This window comes from Perca fluviatilis, chromosome 21, assembly GCF_010015445.1.
Source record: "Perca fluviatilis chromosome 21, GENO_Pfluv_1.0, whole genome shotgun sequence".
Taxonomy (NCBI): Eukaryota; Metazoa; Chordata; class Actinopteri; order Perciformes; family Percidae; genus Perca; species Perca fluviatilis.
The window spans coordinates 15,201,510-15,219,892 of NC_053132.1; the positions used below are offsets into that span (position 1 = coordinate 15,201,510).

The window sequence follows — 18,383 nt, forward strand, 5'->3', positions numbered from 1 at the left end:
GTGACATGTCAAAATGTCTGCTGTGAAAAAGGCCTGTCTGTAACGCAACTAGTAGTCATAAACCAAAGTATTGGAAAATTGAAATTTTGACTTCATGTTGGCTTTAGATGAACATTTTAAGGCATCACTAAAGTAATTACAATGAATCCAAAAAGGAACATACATATCTGAACCAAATTACACGGCACCCAGCCAAAAGTCGTGGAGACATTACAGCCAGGACCAAAGTTGAGGACTGACTGATTGAAGCAACCGTGACTATTCATAGTGATAGTGGTGGGATTGAAACTTAGATGGTGACAGACAAGTAAATCAAAGACTCGTGACATGTACAGGGTAGCATCATGTTTATTTCTGCAGAAGTACTGAAACAAATAAACCTACATGCACACAAGACTCTAAACAAGACATGCTTAATGTCAGTGGCGCGCAGAAGGAAGTGTTCTCTCAGCAGGGATCCCGCTGAAAGCAGCAGTCAAAGAAACATGTCTTCAAAGTACTCATCAAACTCCTCCTCCCTAGACAGATACAACAAACAAAATCAGAGAAATGTTATTTCCTTTAATGCACGGTGCTGCTGACACAGACTGTTAAATGCTTTGTTTGGGTGGCCCCCTGACTTAACTGGAAGTGTTACCACTATTCTTTTGTTATTTCATTTACATTTTTATTCAAGCTCGAGACAATATGAAAGGATGTGGGGGAGGAACAACATTGGTACAGAATACAAACAAATAAATAGTGGCAGCCAGCAAGAAAAGGACAATTTAAACATACCTCAGAAAGGCAAATGAGTAGGTATGAATGGGTTACATTCATACTTTATGTTCTCCATGATGGTTCTGTTTCGATGACTTTTGTTCATATAGTAAATGCGCTTGAATTAACCCTTTTCAGTAATGTTCTATCTTTCTGAGAGCAATTCAAATGTCACGAGAAGCATGATGGGAGCAGGTTAAAGGTTTAGCGACTCTCCTGAGAGTTCGGAACAGCTTTGTGCGGGGTATCTAAGTGGTCTACCTACTGAGCTATATAGAGATAGTATCCTATGTAGGCTAAGTCGTAAAGACTGTCTGTGATGGTTTTACAGCAGCTTACTGGGTGAGATTTAATATTAGCATTCGCTAGATTTTAACCTCACCTTGACTTTTCCTCCACGGCAGGAGCAGGTCCTCGCCAGTGGTCGGCTTCCGATTGGCCCTCTGGCTCATCCCCAGCTTCAGAGTCTAGTAGGTGGGATTTAGAAAGCTATCAGTCACACTTCCAGAAAGGAAAAAAATAGGTTGAGCAATAACCCGATTAATTTTAGAAAGTCTGGACAGATGATTGACAAAATGTTTGCAAATCGGATCCAAACCACGTTTGGAGGTGATTTGAAATGTGATACTAATTGGATTTCTACAGATGCGTCACTCGCAACGTGACACACAGCAACAACATCAAATCCAGAGTGACGGAAGTGCTGGGCAGAATCTATGCTGCTACTAGCAGAGCCCTATGGAGGAAATCATGGAGAAGAACAGTCCGTGGACAAAATTGTCTGCTGGCACTTTGGGTGTGGGGAGGGGGGAGCGTAACAATGGACCTTCATTTCTCATGCTTTCGCGTTGGAAAGCCACTTCACCAGGGTAGCTACGTAGTTACTGACACCTACGTCGATACCACAGTAGTCTGTGTAGACTACGTTTCATTTGATTCACATGATTGTTCCGGATGTTCCTCATCTAGGCCAGATGTCCCTCACCGTCCGCTTTCTTTGCGTTAGCATTCAAAACTTCGGTTGAGTTATGATGACGATGGTTAACTGCTCCTCAGATCTCTGCAGGGTAAATCGAGACAGCTAGCTAGACTATCTGTCCAATCGGAGTTTGTCGGTTGCACGACTAAAACAACTTTTGAAGGTACACATGTTCCACCTAAAACAAGTTCCTTCCCGAGGCTATTTTGCAGAGGCACCGTTGCTCCGTCTGGTGCCTAGCACCACCCAAGATGAGTGTGATTGGTTTCAAGACATGCCAATAAACCAGAGCACGTTTTTTTTCTCCCATCCCGGAATGTTGTGTGGACTAGCCAGACCTTCCTTTGCAGCGCTGTGGAGGAAGGTCTGGCAATGGGAAACATACCCCAGCAACCCATGCAGATGGGTTGGGGATGTCTGGACACACAAATCCGATCTGGTCACTTGCAAATAACACTGTGGACAGTCTGTCTTAAAGATCGGATTTCAGAACCAAATCTGATTTGCTTGCAGTCTGAAAGTAGCCAATCTCCATCACCGTAATGTCCCTAACCTCCCTGAATGCATCGCTCACAAATTACAAGATATTCCAGGATTCCAATTTAATCAGCATATATATATATATATATATATATATATATGCAACTTACACAAAGAAAGAAAGAAAATGTGTTTGTGTATGGATTCCAAAGTATGTTGAACTCAATGACATAACCCTGGACAGAGAAAGTTTGTTTTTGTGTACCCACCACCCGCCCGCCCATCCATCCATATCCTGGAATAAACAGAACAGGGACATGGGGGCAAAGACATACTTCATTTCTCGCTGTTCACAGCAAAGGGCAAAATGACAAGGAAAAAAGGAAAACAGTCAAGAGGAATGCACAGTTAAGAAAAAGCAGACGCGCTGTCTGTCTATTACTATTTAACTACAGGACTAATGGATGTGTTTCCATAAAGGGTTGTCAGGAAGAGTGTCCTGGCGTAGAAGCCTGGGGGAGTAGATCAAGTCTCCAGTATGTGTTTTAAAAAATGGGGGAGGTACTTTGCGCACATGTGCGTGCGTGCGTGCGTGCGTGTATGTGGGAGTTATGCTACCTTTGTCCGAGTCCCGCATCTCCTCTGAGCTGCTAGAAGAGTCTGAGCGATCTGTCTAAACCTCTACCGAGCCTGTATCTCTCCAATGCCAGATCCCTGGTCCATAAAACGGACGACTTGGAATTACAACTCGCTGGAAATTGCTATGTTCGTGACTGCTGTGTTTTGATTATCACTGAAACAATTATAGATAAACACTGTTCCCCTGACCTTGAGTACATGTGGAAATTGTTGATTCATCCATTGTTGATAATAAGACCAGTTCTACAGGGGGGAGGGGATCAGACCGTGAGTGCAGAGACAGCTCTGCGTGAGTGGTATTTATGACAGTAACGTTAAATACAAGTACTCCACAGCGACTCTAGGGGTAGCTGTTTGACAAAAACTGAAACTGCATAGTATGCCTTTAACACGGCTGCTCCCACAGGTTATTCCCATCTAATGACACTACTGCCATGATTAATGGCACAGTTTATTTGGCTAGAAGAGGAGAGAAGTCTTACCTCTGTGTCTCTTGTGTTTGTTCTTCTTGGAGTGTGAAGACAATCTCTTCCTCTTCTTCTTCTTCTGTGGTGGCTCCTGGTTCTCTTCCGATACCCTTTTAGTCTTTGCTTTCACCTCCTTCCTCCTACAAACAGAATCCCACTTTGAACAAGCTGTATTTACAATAGAAAGCAGCCAATTACAATACTATTTGTAAGGCAACCTAAAAAACGTCAGCACCAAAGGTACTTTCAGAGGCACATGAATGAATCTTAGCTAAAGGTTTGAACAGATGAAGGCTTCTATACATTTTTAAGTCTGCTTGAACACTCAAAGGGACTTTTAAAATCCTAACCAACTGTGAAAAGCCTTGATATCACATACGGTCTCACTCATAACCACCTCAAGCTACATTATCACATTTAGTTGTCAAGATTCCACTTAAAAGAAAAAACGTGATATACACCCTGACTGGTAAGAAGTTTGTACAGGAGACATAAATCATAGTTTGAATCCTAAACCCCAGCATGCTACGAAATAATGTGTGCTGACTGTCTGTGGTGACCTGCCCTACTTCTAGTAGATCAGTGCACTGTCCACAATCTTTCAAATCTAATGATAATCAAATGTATCACGGTTATGTAAAAAAATGTCACAAAGGCAAGAAGTACTTACTTGTGGTGGTAATTGAGTTTGAAAGAGCATTCAGGGCATAGTCCTACAATAGAAACATGGCATAATCATTACCAACTCAAATAAGATAATGGTTGTGGAAAGGTTTTCATTGTTTTTAATGTCATTGTTATTTACAACAATTATAAGGGTGCTATGAGATGAATTATTGCACTTCTTTTACTTATTCTTATATGATTTATTAAGGGATGACTCCTTAATGAAGAGCACATTTTCTTAATTTTACTGTAAGCATTAGACATGAGTATTCCTTTCAATTGATGTTGCTACGGTATCTAAATGCTGCAACTAAAATGTGTAAATTGTGAAAATGGTTCAACCAGATATGTATATACCAGTATCGTCTGCATACATGTGGAAACCTCCTCCATGATGTAATTCTGGTAAATAATATTTTAAAATAAACTAAAGAGAAGACGACCGAGGACAGAACCCTGTGGAAAAGATGATTTCTCACTGTTTATAATAACACAACTAAGTTTTGAAAATTTGTAGAATTGAAATGCTTTGGTGTTTTGAAAAATGTATTTATTAAATCCTATTCATTAATTAAGTGCAAAAGCATCCCTATTCTATTACATTTCTCCAATGTGCCTTACTAAGTTCACCAGATCATGTTTCATTTCTGTCACAACATTTGGGACTGTCAAAACATTTGACTTAGAATTAATACAAATTGAAAAACATTTTTAGTTAATGAGGAGGAAACATGTTTGGATATGACCTGTTGTAGTAGCTTGTTAAAAGAGCTTGTCATTTCCTGCTTGACTGGGTTCAAGATAACAGGTGGATCCTCCAATTACAGTAATTATTCTTAAAGGATTTTCTGCAGTATGAAACCTCAAGGAGGATTATTATGAGCCGGGTCTTGGAAACCCCTACTAAGCCACAGCCACACACACAGACATTTTAGAAAGAATGAACAGAGAAAATGAAAAGATAATGTGTGTGTTCAGCTTACTGAGTTTGACTAATGCATTTTTCTTCTCGCCGTGTTCCACATAGGCAAAATTCACCTCCCAGCTTTTTTGACCTTCCACCTTCTCGCAGCGTTTGTTTCCACACTGGAACTGACCTGGAAGACCAGATAGCATATGTGCTGTATAACATACATTTCAATGACATTTACCGTACATTCATATATTTTAGGCATCTATCTTTTATCTACAGCAATTTACGATATGTATATAAGCGAATATTGATAACCCTGACAGTAATATATTATATATACTGTTTATATATATATATATATATATATATATATATATATATATATATATATATATATATATATATATATATATATATATAATATACCACAGTGTGTAAAGAATTATTATGTATGATATAGAATTAAAAAGCACAACAGAATGTATGCAAGTAAAACAGAAAGGCATAGCAAAAAAACAAAGGTTTCATTTTAGGATTGAGAGATGCAGACCATGAATCTCCAAAGGCTTCCGATTCTGTCAGGCAACCTCTAAACCCCGCTGCTCTCCCCTCACCCCCCTCCGTCTAGATCGACACCCCTTCCTCTTATCCCCCGCTCCTTCTCGTCTCCCTTTCCTCGCCTCACCTCATCCCCTAGGCCTCCCTCCAGCCGGTGCACAGCCTGCCTATTATCCCTAGAGGAGCTTAAGGTGGCATTGATCTGGTCTCTGGGGTTCCCTCTGATTGTAATAGAGGGAGTGAGTGCGTCAGAGCAGTCCATTCTTGGCACAGGGGCAAGATATGCACCTTACTCTGATAGGAAAGGATGCATTCCCTCACCTGCCTAAGATCGAGACTTTGTAAACATTCAGGTGAAGTGACGCTGGCTGCCATGGCCTTGAGCCACTTACTTAGGCTATAAGGAAGACTTTCTCTTCTGTAATAGAAGATTAGGGGTGTATGACGTCAGCTAAAAAAGAAACACCTGGCTCCAGAGTGTGATGAGGTTGACTGGGTTTATTTGGTAAGGCCCTGGTATTATATTTAATTAGGTAAAATAAATCAGTAAAAATGTGAGTTTATAGTTGAAACAGTCAATATGCCAGTGCAGCTCTAAAGCAGAATCTTGGGCTGTATTTGTATTTATTTTTATGGACTAAAAAACACCATATAGATAACTTTGCAAGCAATAAAAATGTAATATTATTGCTGATACCCTTTGATCCTTAACCTTACTGTATTTCAAACTCTATGGCTGCTTACCTGGGTGATTCTACAGTAAACATAAATCCACTAACTTTTCCGCTTGATGGCATCAAGTTCACATCTCTAATTTTTCTAGATTTCCAAGCGGTTAATTCGTAAACTGAAAAGTTGATACAGTGAAACCAATTACATTAGAACAATTTAGGATTAACAATTTTAGTCTGTCTGTCAGTCATCATCAAGATTAGAATTCATCCTGGGACATAAATTTCGGTCTCTCTACCAAATCTCTCTCTACCTAATTTCAAGGCAGTGCATTTGGAGGTATTTCACTCAAAACCACAAATGATTCAACCTCATGGTGTCACTATAGACAATGTCATTGTAATACATAGGTACCAGGAATGTCTGTACTAAATATCATGGCAATCATCCAATAGTTGTTGAGATACTCCAATCTGAACCAATGTGGTGGTCTGATCAACTGACCAACGTTGCACAGCAGCTACATGTATATGTTCACCTACCTACATTTAAAATGTCTTAAAACTTTAAAAAGTTATATGTGAATAGAACCTGCAAATGCCAGCGTATCCCTTTAAATCCTTAATGACTGGTGCTTTCTGACACTGTATGGGTGTGACTTGGGACAGGGCCATCACCTCTACTCTGTCCCAACGTGACACCATTAGCGGTGACCAGTGCCCGGGGACCCAACAGAATCCTGTCTTCACCATCATCAGTGACGTCAATCACAATCACACTTAACTTCTCCCATGACGTCCTCTTTCCATCACGCACACAAAAAAATCAATTAAATACATCTACTCTATGTATACACCAGCTTTTATCTGTAAAGAAAGGAGGTAAAAGCCTGTGCTTGTACACACAACTGAGCGCCCTTGAGCAAGGCACTGAATCCCCTTCGCTGCTGCAGAGATGCAGCTCAGCGTTTAATAGAAAGAATGTGATATATTCGAAGGTTACAAGGTGGAGAGTGTGAATGTGTCTGACCCTCTAGCTACTCAAAACTACAACCCTGACAGAGTGGAGTCAATAGAAATGTGTTTTCAGGCAACTTCTTTGCCAAAATGAAGGTCAAAAACTGAATATCGGAAACTATTCTTAGGAAAACTATGTTTCACCTGTTTTCTGATATTTTTCAGACACCTGGTCCTACATTTTCCTACATGAAAGCTAAAAAGCATGGTTTTTATTGGTGGTGTTCTTAGAAGGCAGAAAATAGTGCCACACAGAGCATCACTGCATTACAAAATAAGCGTTACACAAAAGCTCTTGTATGGGTACCTCTGTTGGATGTTTTAGATAAAAAATGATCTCCACTGTGTTTTGTTGACAAGTATTGGGAATCCTCACACATCAGGTGAGCCTCACATGCTCACTGAAAAGAGCTGGCACCAGGTTGACTGAGCAAACTCATTAAGAAAAAAAAACTACTGTCCTTCTACGTCAATAGTTACTAATGCCACCAGATGGCTGCATGATTAACATTCACTGGATGAAATCAGAGTAGCAGTGACCTGAGCCAGTGTTCACTCATGAGTAACTGTTAAAAAAGTGACAAAGAACACATAATGAAAATAGGCTGTTTTATTTTGAGAAAATATTATAATTTTACATCAAGTTTAAGGGGTATTCTGACTAAGCTATTGCTATTAGACCAACCATGTCAAGTTGATTGCAAACACTTGTGTCTGTGGATATATCTCTGTTACATGAGACCAGTTGACTTAGAAAAAAAATATTTATTATTTAAAGGAATGGTTTGACATTTTACAAAAATATGCTAATTCGCTTTCTTGCCAAGAGTTAGATGGGAAGATCAATACCACTTTCATCTGCGTTAAGTATGCAGCTACAGTCAGGAAGTCGATTAGTTTAGCTTAGCATAAAGACTGGAACTGGGGGAAACAGCTAACCCCGCTATGTCCGAAAATAACAAAATCTGCCTTTAGCATAGAGACATGAGAGCAGTATCCATCATCTCATTTAATTTTCAGCAAGAAAGCAAATAAGCCAAAATGTCAAACTGAGGCTATGCTAAAAAGGTACATAAAGAGTAGTTAATGTCAAGAGTGATCAGTGCTAGCCATACTTTATTTCGGTGGCCTAAACACTTACATTTGCACCCACCGAAAAATGATTTTTTTGTGTCCCTAAAGTGAATTGAAATTTCTGTCAGAATGCTTGTGAAGTCAGTGCTGTTTTGCAGTCGACTCGTGATACTCACTACACCCTACCCTCGCATCTCCTGTGGGCATCCAAAAGACTGATTCTTTTCCACACAGTCCCACCTCTGACTCTGGATCAGATTTAGCCTTTTTATGTCCGTCTTTCCTATTGACAAGCAGTTCAGACTGCTGACCTGAAGTTCAACACTCTCTATTTTGCAACTTTGATTTACTCCACAGCATGTTGTGAACTAAGTAGACCAAAGAGCATGACATACTACTGAGATTGTTTTATACTGTATTATATCTGTCTCTCCCTCTGGAGACTGTTGAGAAATACTATTTTTTCTTAATTTGAACATGCAACACCCTATACACACTCACCGATAAACCCATTGAAACAGAAACACTGGCAGTCTCTATTGTTAGACTGGGCTATGGGCTAATGAGCTATTACTTCTAACACTAAAGGCCGTTTTATGCTTCTGCGTCGAATCAACGGCGTACCCCCGCAGACCCCTCTGTGTCTACGCCGGACCCTACGCCTTAGCCTGACGTGCATCTCTCGAAAAATGTTACTACACGTCGCAGCGATGCACGTCGCTCGGCCATGGCTTGGTAGCGTTGCATTTCCCCCAACTCATTTCCTGGTTCTCCTTCTCCATAAACAACATGAAATCAAGGAGAGGGTTCACTTTTCCTGCTAAATATTTCCCACCTTGGTCAGAAAACACAGGGGAGACACTTTGTTTCTCTCACTATGACTCTAGAGTTGGTACTCGCTCCGAAGCTAATCGCCGTCACTCTCTCACTTCTCCCTCGCTCTATCACACACACACATACACACATACACACACACACACACACACACACACACACACACACAAACATCAGGCCACTTACATAGGCTACGGCGAACCAGAAAACAAGCTTAAGAATACACTCCGTTACTTCTCCAGGGCTGATTTATTTTGTCTGGCATAACAGAGCCCAGCAGGATATCCTTACAAACTCCAAATCCTGTCTACATGGGGAACACAGGCAATGCTAAATCAACTGTTTAAAGCAACTTAAAGGATCTCACCTTCAAATTGGGCCATCACTTTAATTTGATCTAAAACAGGAAATTTAGGGAAACTGGTGACAATATTCAAACTCAAAAAGCAAAAAAAGCGATGCAGATTAAGACTAGGCGATTTCCTAGGCAGATATTGACTTTTTTTTCTATTTTGAATACGTGTGGTCCTCCACGTTTCCTTCTTCAAACTTGCCCGGCCGGGAAGTGATGATACCCATTAGCAGCATTAGCAGCACCTGTGAGTTTATCATGTGACAGCGAAAACGCGAAAGGCGGAGCAGTATGTCCTGTATGTCCCTTACCGGCTAACGTATTTCAAGATGGCGCATGAATATGGAGCGTCTACCCCAGTTCATGCAAATGCAAGTGTAAAATTTCAAGCCAAAAGGAATACTTGGAATTGATGGTGGTGGTAAATATTCATGAAAAAGGACAAGTTTGTGAACGGGCAACACAGATTTTGATAATGAACAACTAAACACGTTACACAGTAGACCTTTAACCCACTTAGTCATTATATCCACATTACTGATGATTAGTTATCTAAAATCTCATTGTGTCAATTTTTTGTGAAAGCACCAAAAGTCAACCCTACAATATCTGAGCAATAACGACATCAATGTATTTGGTCAAAAATATCGTGATATTTGATTTTCTCCATATCGCCCAGCCCTACCTCACATATTGACATTTTATTGGAAGCAAAGAAGATATTTGGCAAAATAGTTCCATCATAGTCTTACATGCTGATGTATAATCTAAGCTGTGCATAAGAAGGAAATTACATGGACTTTGGTGGAGCAATGCTTTCAGAGATGTGGTCCCAGATTTGTAGTGCATTTACAGTATTCAAACAAAAATTGGCTTTGCAAATGTTGTGAGGAATAAAATACATGTAACGTGTTTGTTAGACCTTTAAAAATAAAAAATAAATCATGTGACTCTTTCAGAGGTTTAAAGGAATACGCCACCGTTTGTTGAAATAGGGCTTATCACAGTCTACCCTGGCTGTAGATAGGTGGGCCAACGCATTTTTTTGTCTCAGTGCAAGTAATTAGGTTGTTTTTTAGTCTTTTGTTGGCTCACTTTTACTTACAACATGCTAACCGGCAACATAGGATTCCATTCACTACGCTAAGCTAACTAGCGGCAGCGCTGCCGGTGTTGCACCGGACTAAAACAATGCATGCACAAAAAATGCGTTGGCCCACCTATCTACACCTAGGGGAGACCGTGATGAGCCCTATTTCAACAAACAGTGGCGTATCCCTTTAAATGTTTCTGGACTAGACATAGAAAGGGAGGAGGATGAGCAAAAAGTAAAAGTAAATCTCATTCTCCAAGAATATCCTTAAGATCTAGGGAAACTTAGGCGGATAACATGTGATCCTGCTTTCATGTACATGATTTAAGAACATAATACGTTCTCCTTTGTTGTTTTTTAAAATTTCAACCTCTAAAAAGAAAGAAGGAAACCTTTCGTTACTGCACATTCCTTCATCCCATATTACACCGTGGCCATGAAAAGAAAGGTCAGCATTCTTCGTAATCCACCTGATTGGGTGAGCAGTAGACACCATTACCTAATACCAACATGACCTGAAGTGCACGGACAGCAGGAAATGATAAATGGATGATTTCCAAAAAGGTGTCCATGGCAGAGCAGAAGTGCATTGCCCCTTTACAAGGTAATGCAGGATCAGTTTAATTTGGGAAAAAGTCTGTGTTGCTTAATTTATCTGTAAGCAGAAGTGGAGTCTGGTCATCTGACAATCACTATAACTGAGCCTGGACTAACATTTCATTTCAGGTGGAACTAATTTGAGGACTCGTGCAGTTTTTGCATTCAAGCGCCTGTGTTTGACTTGTACTCATCAGCCTTCATATCAAACCAAACTAAAGTCATATTGAGTCCATGATAAACACTTCACCTTTAACTTGCAATGCTTTTAACTTTCAATTTGCACAAGCTTTACTTTCTGCATGTCCGAATGAGAACGTTGGGTCCACTTTACAGGATTAGATTAGTATTGATTTCACTGGAGAGTTTAGCGCTCTGTGCTCTAAATAGTGCTTAAGAAGTATTTCTGTGGGAATCATTAATGTAAACAAATCACAGACATGACAGTTGAAGTGAAGGGACTCTGACCTGATCTAATCCCACTTCCTGTCGAGTATTGCTACAGGGGTGAACTGTCAGAGTCCAGGATTACACAGTCTTAATCTGGAACAATATATTGGCTTAGTCAGCTTTCTCAGACATTCTGTGTATGTTTGTGTGAAGCTGCATTGATGTAAACATTTTATTCAGCATATTATTCGAATGTCAAATGTGCGTGTGTGTGCGTGTGCGTGTTTGTGTGTGTGTGTGTGTGTGTGTGTGTGTGTTTGTGTGTGTCTTAAAGCATATCAGTGAGTTGCAGAGGCAGGTTTACCCTCACAGAGTTGCTGATTTTGTCCCTCCAGCAAAACCTATAAATATCTGTCACTGTCACACGAAGGAGCGGTAGACAGAGAGGTGGTTGTAATAATCCTGAACAATTAATCATCAAAGCGTTGCCAAACTGTCAAAGTAGGCTCCGTCACAAGTGCAGAGTTAGAATGAGGTTTCTCTTTGGGTGTGAGGCATAAACAGGAAACCAAAATGTTGGGAATGGGGACTATTTGTGTAAATCTACAGATCGATCGACAACTGAATTGCGCGAACAGTATCCGAAACAAAACGAAAACTCAATTGAAAGTAATACATTTTAAAAGGTTTTTGAGGCCAATCTGGCAAGCCAATAAGTCAAAGTGAAACAAGTGTATTTGTATAATGTCACATGTGGAGAGACGTGTGTCCACTATATGTTAGGTACTGCTGTGTAAATTGCTCTGTACATCTCTGTGGCCATCTAGTGGAGAATGTTGGGCATGTTAGTAGGAGAAACCTTAGATGTGCCCCTAATCCATTATACTACATACCAATTCTATACAGAATGTACTACATCGTTATAGCATATTGTTACTACTTAACTGCTTTATACTTATAGGAAATTACACTATACTTTTCCAGTATGAGTACACTATACACTAAAACCCTGCTTAAAATGAGGATGTAGTATGGATTTGGGACACGCCGCTTGTCCAAGTGAATACCTTTATCGAGTAAAGGTGACTCTTTAGTTAACAAGAATGTTTTGATGGGTTTCTCCTATCCTATAAAATGTAAGAATTATACTGCAGTGTTTCAATAAAGCTGTATACACAAAATATGTATTAAAAAAATCATGCAGAAGTGTATAAACTCAAAATTAGGATAATGTCGAGTTATGCCATACCTTTGCCAGAAACAACTTCATTCTCAGTCCGCCAACGAAATCCAAACTGTTGGGCACAAATTTAAATAGACAGACACATCAATTACAGTTTTAAATTGAGCCTTATAAGATTATTATTGATTATCATCAATAGCCTTTGGTGCACTCCATCAAAGATAAAGCTACAGAAATAAAAATTGAACTGAGGATGTGGACAGCTGTAATGGATATCTCCATGTAAATATTGTTTGTAATTATTTCTGTCATGTTTTCTTGTGAAAGGACACTATGCATGCACATTTATATCTTACTGTAAATGTAATTTGATGTATACAAGAAGCAATGAACAAATGATGCAGTCAGTGTTTTTGCCAATGCCTTTACATAAAATCTGACTCAACTTGTGGGTATCATGATGCAACCCAACAATGTATTTACAGTCATTAACAAATATGAATAATCTGTGAGAAAATCTGGATTTATGTAGCAAGTGTTGAGTCAACTGGACTGATGATATCAGTTTTTAACTATAGTGCCTCTAATAAGTATAAGTCAATTATAGGGCTTACATCTGTATGTCATCTGTCAGAGATTTGTCAACCTCCTAACAATCACACCTGAGAGATATTTGAGCACAGCGTCATTGAACCAAACAATGCAGCTATAGAGCCTTAAGCACACTGCCCTTGGGTTTAATATATTGTCAGTTTTAAAGCCTGGCCTCAAACCAGAATTGCCCAGTGGACACTAGAGACGGAGCACAGTGCCAAAACACATCATACCTCATACCATTTATTCAAAATGGAACAGTGGTAGTGGCGATTAGTGTCTGAGTTATGAAATTTTAACCTTTGCTCCACCGCTGGGACAATTATTGTCATTTTGGAGCACAGTGCAAAAATGGATCATCTTGCCAAGTCCTGGCAGCAGTGTCTGGGATGGCTGATACTACATTCTGTTTGGCGTGGTAACTTCTGTTTCACCTTAAAGTGCTCAAATTATGCTCATTTTCAGGTTCATAACTGTATTTAGAGGTTGTACCAGAATAGGTTTAGGTGGTTTAATTTTCAGAAAACACCATATGTGTTGTACTGCACATTGCTCCAGCTCCTCTTTTCACCCCGTGTGTTGAGCTCTCCGTTTTATCTCACTTCTGTTCCATCTTCGTTGGGAGTCGCACATGCGCAGTAAGTACTGCTAGCTAGTCAGAAGCAGAGTATGAGGGAGTGCCATGCTAGCAGCTAGACGAGCATTATAATGTGTGTTACAAAGTGACGCACGTTCGTCATGGAAGTAAAGGCTGGAATATAATAGAGCTATTTGCAGCAGTTTGTGAACAGTGTTTTCTCTGGAAGATGGTAAGTCCCTTTGGGGTGGATTTTGGGCTTTTTCACTTTGTAAACCTATTATGTGCATAAAAATATATAGAACACAATAAAGGAAAGGGGAAAAGCCAAAAAGTATAATATGAGCACTTTAAGAGAACTTATGTTTCACTTTATCCTTTTTCTCAGCTGCTCTAACAACCACATTTTATCTGGGGGATTAACAAAACTAAAACATAATTTCCAAAACCGGTGCAAGAACATAAAATATTTTTCTATTTTGTGTCCGGAGGTATTTTCCCATTACTCAACACTGAGTTAACAGGAGCCTCCTAATGATCCACATAACATACATACGTGATCATTTGGATTCTGTCAAACCTCATAACAACACAGCACAGATACACAAAACACTACAACATCAAACAGCTACTACTGTTATTAAAATAATCACTAATCTTCAGGTGACATGAGCTATCAGTTACAATGTATGTTTTGTAATGTAATTGTGCTGTTGTAATATCTCAATCAATAAATAATTTGATCTTTCCATCCCACCTTGTTTTCCTTGTATCTGCTGAGGTCAGCTATGCAGTACTCTTTAAACAGCTTGTCGTAATACTTCTTGGCCAGTTCTTTTTCCCTGGAACAGAAGAAGTCCAGAAGTAGAATGTAGAAGACAACACAAACTTGTCTGGAACAGAACGTTATAATCAAAAGCACACTGAATATTAAAGCAGCTTGTATGAGTAGTTGACTAATGGATGATCACCATGTCATGTCTTCCTCGTCCTCGTCCCTCCAGAGGAAGCGATGATTCTCACGCAGCACATCCCCATCTGTTTTGTCTTTGGCTCTGAGAGAAAGAAAAGATTCCATGAGAAGACGAAATATAAGGAGATAAGGAGAAAATTACAACTGGTATAATTGTATAACCAATGTTCTGTTATGGTTAACATCTTCTCATTAGCAATTAGCAACTGATTGTCAAGCGTGACTGTGAGACACTACTTACCCAGAGCGCTTGAAGTCGGCCATCTGTCCTCCATAATAAAGTATGTAGTCACCGACAAACTTCTTATGTCGCTCAAACTGGAGACATCTGCTTAAGGTCAATGAATGTCAACTTTTGTACACTGTGAACGGATTTTTTTTATTTATAGTTTTAAATGGAGGCAGTTAAGCACTTGATATTATTTTTGTTAAATTATTGTTTTGAACATACATATAAGGCATAATGTCTGTAGTTTCATCAACTTGACTGCATCATCATTTCACAAGAAAGGATACAGCATTCAATGATATCAGGTGGGCTCTTCTATTTCTGGCTTCTTCTCTGAAAAACAGAATGAAAATAGTTATCCAAAAAATAAACAACGATTAGATCATGTTGACTTCATTCTTCTCAAAGCATGGGTTTAAAAGAAATAGTGTGTGACATTGTATATGTCTGAAGTGTAAATAACTGTATTATGTAGCTGGCAGAAAAAAGCAGAGCATTTTGATTATGATTTGAAACACATATCAAAAGTAAGAAGAATCACAGGAAAATATTTTTTCACATAAATGATAGTCCTATTTGGTTTTATTAGAACTGCACTTAAAATGTAGCTCATGTGCATCCCATTTCTCTTAATCATCTTGGAGATGTTTCTACACCTTAATTGGAGTCCACCTGTGGTAAATTCAATTGATTGGACAGGCTTTGGAAAGGCACACACCTGTCTATATAAGGTATCACTGCTGACTATACGCTGAGAAAAAGCTAAGCTGTGAGGATGTGCCTGCAGAGCTCAGAGACAGGATTGTGTCGAAGCACAGATCTGGGAAAGGCTACAAAAAGAAAAGTCTGCGGCATTGAAGATTCCCAAGAACACAGTGGCCTGCCTCCATAATTGTTAAATGGAAGAAGTGTGGCACAACCACGACTCTTTCTACAGCTGGCTGCCTGGCCAAACTGAGCAATCCGGGGAGAAAAGCCTTGGTGAAAGAGGTGATCAAGAACACAATGATCACTCTGGCTGAGCTCCAGAGATCCTGTGAAAAGACGGGAGAAACTTCCATTGCTGCAAAACTCCACTGATCTGGGCTTTATGGTAGAGTGGCCAGACGAAAGCATTGTCTCTGTGAAACACATGAAGGCACCTAAAGGACTCTCAGACTGTGAGAAACAAGATTATCTGTTCTGAAACCCAGATTGAACTGTTTGGCCTCAATTCTAAGAATTATGTCTGGAAAAAACAAGTCACTGCTCATCACCTGCACAATACCATCTTAAAAGGTGAAGCATGATGGTGGCAGCATTATGCAGTTGGAGTGTTTTTCAGTGGCATGGATTAGTGGACTGGGAGGGAAAGCTAGACTGAGCAAAGTATAGAGGTTTCCTTAATGTCATTGTCCTGTTGGAAAGCACTCAGGACCTCAAACTGGGTTGACTGTTTGTCTTCCAACAGGACAATGACTCGAATCACACAGCCAAGACAACACTGGAGGGTCTTAGGAAAAACTCTGAAGGTCCGTGAATGGCCCAGCCAGAGCCTGGATTTTAACCCCACTGACAGTCACCATCAAACTTCCAGAGTTTGAGAGGATCTGCAGAGTAGACTGGCAGAATATTCCCAAAACCAAGTGCGCAAAGCTTGTCGCGTCATACCCAAGAAGACTCAAGGCTGTAATCCCTGCCTAAGGTGCTTCAACAAAGTACTGGTCTGAATACTTAATGTCAATGTGTGTTGTTGGGTTTTTTTTTTTTTTTTTTTTCTCCTAAATACATTTTGCAGACGTTTCTAAAATCCTGTGTTTGCTTTGTCATTGTGGGGTATGGAGTGTAGATTGATGGGATGGGGGGGGGAAATGTATGTAAATGATAGACTGCAACATAATGTGTAAAGTGAAGGGGTCTTAATGCAGTTCTATTTCACAGCAATTGTACATTACCTGTCCACTTCATTGGCGTGTAAACTCCGGTGCGCCTTTTGGGAGTGCCGACCTTTCTGGAATGGCTTCTGTAATATTTCCTCCTCACGTTTCCTAACAAAGGCACAAATACAGAAATCTTGTGTTTGTGGATGAGGCTTTCCTAACAACATCTGTCTAAATGTAAGCTACTGGAGACAAAATTAAATATGGTAGACTAATAATACAGTATATTAGTCTTAGAATGACTTCCTACACAGTTCCAGTTTAGCATTTGGTAAGGACAGAAATAACCCAATGAATTTAGATAAACAGAATTTGAGGCTATGTAAGTCAGTCTTTATTCTTACCTTTTTTTAAGGCCACTCTCTGAGGACTCTCCCTGCCCATCATCATCCTCACTGAAGTCGGAGTCATAGCCCCCACCTCCGTGCACCTGAGAAAACACAGGAACTAATTGAGCCAAACCCCGAATTGTCAGTTTTAAGATGCCATAAAACAGAACGTCTGTAAGGTGCCATTTTGTGTTTTGTAGTTGATGCTTTATAGTCGTGCCTCTGTAAAGTCGTTTCATCATTAGGGGTGAAGTACATAGGCTAGATTTTGATTGGCATTATTGGACTAATCGTGCAGCTGAAGTGTGGCACAATGTGGTAATGTTACAGTGTTGCTATATGCTTAAAACCTAACCGTAAACCGCAAAGCCGTCAGGAATTAAGAGTAACGTTCACCGTGTGGGCAACTTAGCTTTCGGCTAATGTTTCATACTAACTGGCTAGTGACAAACACACGAAACAAATGTTCTTCCAAACTTGTTTGCATGAAAAAAAACGGATTATCGGCTTTAAAAGAGATGTTACCTTTACAAGACTATCCATGAGTTCCCTCACTTTAGTCTCCAGCTTGCAAATGTATGTTTACAAAAGGAAAAGTACGTCGCAATTTGATGACGTGAAACATCGCGGTATGATGACGTAATGCAACTTCATGAATTATTATGAGAGAAGATGAAATTAAGTCTCCTTATCCTTTAATATTAATACAGGAGTCGTCGGGGACACTGTGATTTTCAAAATAAGATGCTGAAAATGGAATGCTTTATATCTCTAGACTAAAGAATTAAGTATTTTGTTTGCATTCATTGTGTCGGCGTTCTGTTGTAACCTAATGTGCTTTCTTCGTGTTTATTTTTCAAGGTAGGCCATACCATATCTTTCATCAGGCCTATGTGTATAGCCTAATCCAACCATCAACCTTTTTTAATATTTAGGCTACTGGAGGGCAAGCCATCACCACAAAACATGTTGCAATGAATAATCTAGGCTATTAAAAAAAACAAAAACAAAAAAAACAGGCTACTGTCCTAGGACGACAGAGTAGGCTACAACATCAGACTTTCATTTTGGAAGAAATGAACTAATTGGG

The 18,383-nt window shown here is 39.7% G+C and overlaps 1 protein-coding gene across 1 annotated transcript; it reads right to left on the reverse strand.

The window, feature by feature from the left end:
• Positions 1 to 330: 330 nt before the first annotated feature.
• fra10ac1 (FRA10A associated CGG repeat 1) lies at positions 331 to 18,257 on the reverse strand. Its single transcript, XM_039787777.1, has 14 exons — positions 17,819 to 18,257; positions 17,309 to 17,394; positions 16,980 to 17,072; positions 15,333 to 15,378; positions 15,058 to 15,134; positions 14,815 to 14,898; positions 14,601 to 14,685; positions 12,739 to 12,784; positions 4,974 to 5,087; positions 3,995 to 4,037; positions 3,340 to 3,464; positions 2,837 to 2,887; positions 1,142 to 1,226; positions 331 to 518 (listed from the first exon to the last, which is right to left on the reverse strand). Exons 1-14 carry the CDS (start codon positions 17,834 to 17,836, stop codon positions 476 to 478), a joined length of 996 nt encoding a protein of 331 aa, XP_039643711.1. The 5' UTR covers positions 17,837 to 18,257; the 3' UTR covers positions 331 to 475.
• Positions 18,258 to 18,383: the final 126 nt, after the last annotated feature.